The sequence below is a fragment of the Stegastes partitus genome, unplaced genomic scaffold, assembly GCF_000690725.1.
Source record: "Stegastes partitus isolate 25-593 unplaced genomic scaffold, Stegastes_partitus-1.0.2 Scaffold8, whole genome shotgun sequence".
Lineage (NCBI taxonomy): Eukaryota > Metazoa > Chordata > Actinopteri > Pomacentridae > Stegastes > Stegastes partitus.
In genome coordinates, this window is record NW_007577739.1 from 810,388 (window position 1) to 818,535 (window position 8,148).

Consider the following 8,148-nt stretch of genomic DNA (forward strand, 5'->3'; position numbering starts at 1 on the left):
GTCCTGAATTCTTATTTTAGCTCAAGTAGAAAGACAAAAGTATTATCAGACAAAATGTACAAAAAATAGCAATAAAAATGTAGAATGTGTCCATAATCTATATTCAATTATTGGATTATGATTCCTGATGTGCTTTACTGGATACACAGTGTTTGGATGTTACTTTAACAATCATCAGATAACATTATGTTGTGCATGTATGTTGTGTAGTTGAGTCGATCTCCTCTCCACCCCTGCTGCTAACTGTGTGTGTTCTTCACTCTCTCAGACATGTTCACCCGGATGTTAAAGCTGAGACTTCTCAATGCCGTCGCGCCTGCATACTTCTTCATGGCCACAGCAGTCACCTTCATTCTGCACTTTGGCTTCTTCATCCCAACCATCTTCCCGAACCCAGACACGTCGCTGAGGGGCTCCACGACGCTTCACACCGCCGTGTTCCTCTTCTTGATGTTCAACGCTTTGGGGAATTACATAATGACTATTAAATATCCCGCTGAAAGTGCCAACGAGACGGCGGTCCCGGTGTGCTCGCCGCACTGCTCGGACAAAGTGGACGCGCACTACCTCCTAAACGGCCGTCACTTCTGCAAACTGTGCAAGAAAGTCATTCTCAAGAGGGATCACCACTGTTTCTTCACTGGGAACTGCATCGGCAACAAGAACATGCGCTACTTCATCATGTTCTGCATCTACACGTCCTGCACCTGTTTGTACTCTCTGGTTCTCGGTGTGGCCTTCCTGACGGTGGAGTACTCCATCTCCTTCGAGAACCCGCTGACCTTCTTGACCCTGCTCCCTCTCTCCACCGCTTACTTCTTCATGGGTGAGTTTTCCGACTGGAGGTCACACTTCAGCATGTTTGCCGGCATGCTTCAGCGTTAATTCCTTCTCAATGTTTCCTCACAGGAACCATCTCAGGCTTGCAGCTGTTCCTGGTGCTGATGCTGTACGTGTGGCTGGGCATCGGTCTGGTCTGCGCAGGTTTCTGCTGCCAGCAGGTGCTGCTGGTGGGCAGAGGACAGACCTGGTGTCAGCTGCAGAGGGGGCAGCTTCAGGACAACCACAGCCCATGGAGAGAAAACCTAAAGGATGTTTTCGGTACCCGCTGGATCCTTGGCCTTATCCTGCCTGTGCAGACAGTGGAGACGTGCTCTGATGACACAGAGGCACTTAAACAGGACTGAGTGATGATAATAATAAGAATAATAATGATAGTAATAGCTCCCCATAGGTCAAACAAGCAGCACATGTTGTAGAAAATGCTTTCCTGGGATCCACGTGGTGATTGATTTTTTTAGATATAAATGGACGCTTTAGGATGTTTAAAGTAGTCCATGAATTAGCTGCCAGTTAGCACACATTCCAATAAGGACAGGAGCCATAGCTACAAGCAACGTGAAACAAGTGCGTAGTCTAAGTGTGTTCTTTAAGTAGCTTTTTAAAAAGGCAATATTAAGACAAATAAGTTGGGTCATTTTGGACAGTTTTACTAAAACGCTCGCTTCAAGACGGCTTTGCATGGCTTCACAGCTTTATTTGACAGCCTGTGCCACGCCGCGGTGCTCCCAGATTATCAAAGTGCATTGTTCTTCCACACTTCCGCAGAGGACGCTCCGGCGTGACATTCAGGAAACCTATGGTGGTTCTCACTTTGACACTAAAGGGCTATCAGACGAGGAAACAAGAGTTTGTCTTCAGCATAAAAACTGCCGGTTTCGACAACATTGTTTTGACAGTTAGCTGTTCCGACGTAGAGCCTGATGCTTTCTACCCCGACTAATGTGACTCAGACAGTGTGACGGAGATACAGGAACCGTTATGAGGATGGGTGGGGGAGGGGGGGATGTGGAGATGATTATTGTTATCCAGGGTATTATTCACAATGTGCCATGAAGTCTTACATGCTTATAGATGACCCCAAAGAGGAGGTTTTCACTACATCGCTGACGATAGGCCACTCTGCATTATATTAGTAAGGACTTTTCACTGTTATGCTGCGGCTACAGCTACAGACATACTGGAATTCATTTAAAAGAGGGTTTCAATAAATATACTTTTTAGAGATATTTTGTCTATTCCTGTTATACCAATAAAAGTATTCAAACCACACCGAGCACTTCAGTTTTTTTTGTTGTCTTTAATAAGGACACATTCTGAGCTAGAAAAGTGCAACAGATGAGCGAGAGGAAATGGTCTGCAAAGGTTTATAACGGTTTAGTGAGTGAAGAAAAAGGTACAGAAAGCACACGTTACAATGACAGCAAAACAAAAACATCTGAAATGTGTCGTTCTCACCACCCTCCTTTAGCTCCGATTAAATCAAAACACGTCTTGGTTCTCAATGACTAATGATTGCAAAGTGCTGCAACAGTCGTTTTGTGTTGCTAAAATAAATAAAAACAAGAACTTTTCATATAAAACTTAACCATTTAAGACTTAAATTGCTTATCAAAGGGGTCGACTCATTGGTTCCCAGATCCAAGTATTTGTCTGACTATCAGCATCGTCGTGCAACAGATCCAACAAAAAGAAACCGATTTAAAAATGTTGGTTTTAATGCAAAGTAGGTGCAGTTTGTAGTTATGATTAATTCTCGAGTGATGTCCCACACACAGCACTATCCCATTGGTTACACATTGGTAGTAATAGCCAATCAAAACACAAGGATAAATGCTAAGTTGTCTTTTAAACAAAAGGCAAGTTTTGTGTTGCAGTTTGTATTATTGATTACTAATAATCAGTAACAACATTGGCTCTGAAAACAACACATCAGTCGACCCCCCAGCTCTTCATCAGCAGAGCAATGGTTTGTTGTATCATATCAAATAAGGATATTCATTCTTTGGAGACCTTTAGGTACATTCAGCTTTCTTCCACAAGACGCTCAAAAAGAAACACAGAAGCTGCTCAAGCACTGATATGAAGTACAAACATACTTAAAAGGCACAGGCATCCAGATAAACGCTTATATTCACATTATCTCATCAAGTCATGACGCTCATCTTGAAGTCAGTAATCTTGTGTCTAAAGTGCAACAATCTGTAATATGAAACTAATCCAAAACATTTAGGTGTTATTTCTTTGTCTAAAACTTTCCGTCGATACTACGTCATACTAAGCGTAAAACTACAGGAGGAATGAACATGGCTGCAACAGATCCCAACCGAAGGCATGACAGATATATGGCTACAGCACTTCACTTGCTACAATTTAAGCTTTCGCTAAATTCTTACGTAGTTCCCCACAGGCGTCTTTCCAAAGAAGAAGCTCACTGAACTGGCAAAACCCTTAAAATAATAAACTTGCTTTGTTTACATTATTCACACAGCTTTAATCTTGGTCAGAAACATTATTACAAATAAATAATACTGACACTTAATAATAAAATTACATTTAGAAAAAATAAAATCTATGTTATGCTTTAGCGAGCCTTCCTTCAGTAAACACACTTAACAAAAAAGGCATCTGCTCCAATTCAGAAACAAAGAATATAGAAAAACCTGACGAGACACTGACCTGTTGATTAAAGATGCATGATGGACGTGTACCAATCAGGTTTTCTATTTGATCTAAAAAGGTACAAATTATGCTTGTATTTTCTCTACAGCCATACCATGGCTGAGGATTTAATCCCATGTGTGTCTTCACGTGTGCTGTAAGGCATGCGTAAATGTCGATTAGGAGTTGGATGTATAGAAGCCATAGCCCTATTGCAAGTGATACTTGCTATTTTTGAAACAGCAGAGGCAAGAAAATTCATTATAGGCAAGGGTTTGAAATACAAGCATGCTTCTTAACCTCCACTTCCTAACGGTGGATGTGCTTCAGCTTCATCTTAAACCAGCAGTTCTAAAGGTTTCTGGCTTCCTCACTTGCCTGTAGAAAAGTACTCATTACTAATACACCCTGATCAAAGTGTAAAAGCTCATGATTTAGTTTCGTTTTGTTGATTTATCACATTCATTACATCACCTTGAAACCTCGAGGCTGATCCTCCAGCACCCAGATTCAGAACTGCTGGTCATGTCCACAAATTATGCCAGGACTCTCTGAGCATTAGCCCCCCACTGTTCCTTCTCTGTGTCCTGCAGAGAGAGCTGGAGTTTAGTCCAGAGCTGCGGGTCTCCACTGCTCAGAGCCTCCAGCAGCAGAGCCGTTTGCTCCTGAAGCTGCTGCAGCTGGCCCTGGGTACGCTTATTCTCCTTGATCAGCTGCTTCGTGCGCATGGTAATCCCCAGCAAACCAGACTTGTTGAGAATGTTGTAGGTGTTGCTGAAACGTTTCAGTTTGTTGCTGTGCATCGAGACGACGTCCTGGTATTTGTCAGCAGGCATCTCGTTGCTGTCTGTTACAGTCCTGAATTCATCTGAGAAGGAGAGCAGAGAGCTGCTTCCTACCAGTGCAGACAGAGACTTGTCAGCGAGCTGCTCCTGACTCTCAGCTGCCTGTGCTTGGTTGGTTGCTGCTTCAAAGTTGGAGATGGGTTGAGCTGTTGTCTGCAGCGCTGGCAGTGGGCTGGGGGAGCTGTAGGGCCTGTGGCCATGATGGTGCCTTCTCTGTCGCTGGTCATATCCTGACGTTGCACTCCCTCTCACCCTGGAGGATCCCACCCTCTTGGTGGGTGTGTCCACAGGGTGTGGGGCGATTCTGGGATACGACTTGAGGATGGGCATGTAGTTTTTTGATTGTCGGGTATTTTCAGCACTCGCCTTAGGAGGAGAGCTGCTGTTGCCGTTGGATACCATTGGCTGAAGAAGAACCAACTGTGATTGAGGCATCACATCCAAGGGTGAAGGAAAGCCCCACTGCTTCTCGGCTGGGGCCATGGAGGATGGCTGAAGAAAAAATATAGTACGTGTTGCTGTTTTATTCCCCATTAAAAAGAACTGTATATTGTCAGCTATATAACTGACAATAAATCTCCTGGACTAGTTTAATCAGAATTGTGACCAAATGAGAGTAGGGGATTACACACACACACAGAAAAAATGTAGGCATTTCACTCACTTAACTAATCTATAACTGCAAGTCAACCACTCATAAATTAAGAAAAAGTTAAATAAAACTTTATAGGACGACCTTGAGCTACCAGAGCACTGATGAATGAAGTTAAAGATTCAGGATTACTAGCCAGTACTTGCTAGTTACTAGCAAGTTCAAAACACCCATCAGGAATCAGATTTTGGTATCAAAACTATTGCTCCATTTTGTGCTATTGCTCAAAGACAGTAATAAAATAAACTGTGCTATTCAGATGGAGACACATATTGCTGTATTTTACCTGCTTTAAGACAAAGTTGTTCATGATGATCATCGGAGACAGTCCAGCGTATGAGCCTCCCATCACAGCCACCTGCGGACCAGACTGCTCCTGGCCTACGATGGACCCATTCCTTCCTGCATCCTCAGAGTCGGTCAGTTCGACTGTACTGAGGTACTCGGAGCTGGCATCTGAGAACAAGAGGACAAGCATATGGGTCTCATTATGTTGAAAAGAATCAGATTTACCTTTCTATTCTGCACACAGCGGTAGAACATTAGCACTATGAAAACAGTGGCAGATGTAGATAAGAATCTGAAGAGTGTCTCAAAAAAGGATACCATCAACCTAATGAGATGGGGTAAACCAGATCCAGATTAGCCTTCATAGTGTAAATAAAGAGCATCTCTAACACAGCATAGCCTACATAGAAAATGTGACCTAGATCTCCACATTTGATTAGGGTTGACCTTGTTTATGAAATATCAATTATTTAAAATCGTGTAAAAGTTTGCACATTCAGGTCAAGCACGAGCCACACCAGCAGCACACACTCGGCAAACTCACAAACTAATAACAGTAATTACAATAATATAATATCAAACTGGACAAATTCAACACATTGAGTAATGTAGTCGGATCAAACCTGAGAAGCCTGAATCTCTTTCCAGGTCATGCTTGGATGCTCCCAGGTGTGGCGCCCTGGTGAACGGCGGGGTCCTGTGTCTGTCTGGTCTACTGAAACTATTCATGCTGGTGTCTTCTGGAAAAACAGAGAGTGGACAGTTAAATTACAAGATCAACAACACAATTTGTTTGAATTAGTCTAGACTAACTTGATTACAGCTGTGTGAGGGCAAAACATGAACTACAGGCTGGTTAGCATCCAATACAGACAGAGAAAGCAAATAGTTTCTAACTGGAAAGCTGCTTGTCCATTATTTATACAGCAGTATTTAATTTCTTTCCATTTTCCTTCGTGGTGTCTTGATAGCAGTCAGCAACAGTTCACCTCATTTGGTCGTGGAGGACATTTAAAGGACTGCGTTGCTATTTAATCTGCACTTACATAAATTATCAACCAGTAACTCAGCACTGATGGGCCAGTGGGTCAGTGCCATTTCCTTAATTAGGCTGATTTACATCACAGAGAGGAAAATTCAAATGTATTGAAAGGCAGCAAAATAGCTCTATTATAAAAAAACAACAACAACAAAACAAAACACTTTAAATCGCCTCTTTTTTTAAAAATTCAATTGTAAAAATATGACTGTACTTACTAAATGGCACTACATTTTAGGCCTGTACTTTATGCTAAGGTGTTACTAAACGTCATTATACTGAAATGCATTTTATTTTGTCCACCTCCTGTATAAACACAAGCTCATACCAAAGCCTACAGATGGTATTATGTAGTTTTTTTTTGTATGTTTTTAGCAGGACATTAAAGTAGTTAAAAACTGGCCAGACTCCTCATTCCTCACATGACGTTTCAGGGCCCGCCAGCCTCCCACAGCCACCGTGAACACACAGGTACCGTAAAAGATGCTTTCCACTGTTTTCACTCCAAGTATGACACCGAAGAAAAAAAAGGAAATCAGTGCCAATGATTAACGCCATAAAGCTGGGAGTCTGAACCGTCCAACGTTTATGACTTGTCCTGGGCTTGGATTGTTGCTTACATACGCAACTTTGTCAGCGTTAGCTAACTGCTAACAACAGCTAACGACACGCAGCAGTTAACTTTAACTGGACTAACTAGCTACGCAGCTGCTATAACCAGACTGAAACATTAGCTGCTGTGTGTGTATCTACGACGTTTCCCTGTTTCCTACCTGCTGTTGCACCGTTAGCTCCGTTAGCTCGGTGAGGCTAGCTTCCGTAGCTTCACCTTTGGCACCCAATTCAGAAGACTATAAACTAACTGTTTACCTAATATTGTTCTTTTTGCAGAACTTACCAATACGTCGTTCGCTTGAAAACACGTTTACAGCGGCGCAATCGTTGATCCTGTCCCTGTGGTCACAGCTACTCGGTTCGGGTGAAGCTAACGTTAGCTACGCCTATTGCCTACTAGCTGGTTTAAACATGAGCCCTCAGTGTTGTCTTACAGGCGACCGCGATGACGTGTCTGCTTTGACCCAGAGGGCTTTTAAAAATAAAATAAAATACAAAATAAAATACAAAATCCAGAGCTTTCAATGATTTATCCTCGGGTAAACTGTGGATGATTATTTGTGGAAAAACTGAGCACATACAGAGTCATAATGTGTCATAACAAGTGCATATTGACTTTATTCTCAGTAGCAGCCCAGTTGATAAGTACACACAAGTAATATTTTCCTAAGGAGGAGTCATAAATCCAGCGTTAAGGTTGTGTTCCAAGTGGTGTCAAGCAAGTGATTTAGTAGATGGAACATGTATTAGGCTCCGTCGTGTGTTGGAAACTCCCGGTAGAACACTACTGAGGGATCAAATGCCCTTATATGGCTAGTGGTTGCCACGGAAACGGGAAAAATCCACTTTTTTTTGCCGCGATGACGAAAGAGGAGCGCTTATTTTTGCGGTGGGTTTGAGTCATACAGGCTCGCTGTTTAGATTTCACAGCATCATATTTAATTCTACTGTTTTATTTATTTATACAGATATCGATAGTTTGTCATGTAGCTTTATCGTTCCAATCTGTTGAACATAATATCATATAATAGTCTGCTGTCTGCGATCCATTACATTAAATTTTTAAATCTATTTTTTATGTAGTCCATATTTCATAAAATAATCACACAAGACAATCTGACAACCATAACAATTTTATTACAAAATAAATATTTAAATGAAATAAAAACACTAACACAGTCAAAATGAAACTTTTTTTTTTTTTTTTT

At 41.9% G+C, this 8,148-nt stretch overlaps 2 protein-coding genes across 5 annotated transcripts; one reads left to right on the plus strand and one right to left on the minus strand.

The window, feature by feature from the left end:
* Positions 1 to 270: 270 nt before the first annotated feature.
* zdhhc22 (zDHHC palmitoyltransferase 22) lies at positions 271 to 1,187 on the plus strand. The gene is made up of 2 exons (XM_008283264.1): positions 271 to 826; positions 910 to 1,187. Exons 1-2 carry the CDS (start codon positions 271 to 273, stop codon positions 1,185 to 1,187), a joined length of 834 nt encoding a protein of 277 aa, XP_008281486.1.
* Positions 1,188 to 2,842: 1,655 nt separating this feature from the next.
* Positions 2,843 to 7,346, minus strand: cipca (CLOCK-interacting pacemaker a). 4 transcript variants are annotated; one of them, XM_008283247.1, is made up of 4 exons: positions 7,224 to 7,346; positions 5,910 to 6,023; positions 5,285 to 5,454; positions 2,843 to 4,838 (listed from the first exon to the last, which is right to left on the minus strand). In XM_008283247.1, the coding sequence occupies exons 2-4, from the start codon at positions 6,013 to 6,015 to the stop codon at positions 4,038 to 4,040; spliced, it is 1,077 nt and encodes a 358-aa protein (XP_008281469.1). In that variant the 5' UTR covers positions 6,016 to 6,023; positions 7,224 to 7,346; the 3' UTR covers positions 2,843 to 4,037. The 4 variants fall into 4 exon arrangements, with proteins under 4 accessions (XP_008281469.1, XP_008281452.1, XP_008281479.1 ...); XM_008283230.1 differs by having other exon boundaries at positions 5,910 to 6,026; XM_008283257.1 differs by lacking the exon at positions 7,224 to 7,346 and adding an exon at positions 7,099 to 7,217.
* Positions 7,347 to 8,148: the final 802 nt, after the last annotated feature.

Coding starts and splice junctions, on each gene's coding strand:
- zdhhc22 (XM_008283264.1), top strand. CDS start 271: ATGTTCACCCGGATGTTAAAGCTGAGACTTCTCAATGCCGTCGCGCCT. Junction 827..909: donor CACCGCTTACTTCTTCATGG/GTGAGTTTTCCG, acceptor GTTTCCTCACAG/GAACCATCTCAGGCTTGCAG.
- cipca (XM_008283247.1), bottom strand. CDS start 6,015: ATGAATAGTTTCAGTAGACCAGACAGACACAGGACCCCGCCGTTCACC. Junction 5,455..5,909: donor AAGAGATTCAGGCTTCTCAG/GTTTGATCCGAC, acceptor TCTTGTTCTCAG/ATGCCAGCTCCGAGTACCTC. Junction 4,839..5,284: donor ACAACTTTGTCTTAAAGCAG/GTAAAATACAGC, acceptor TTTTTTCTTCAG/CCATCCTCCATGGCCCCAGC.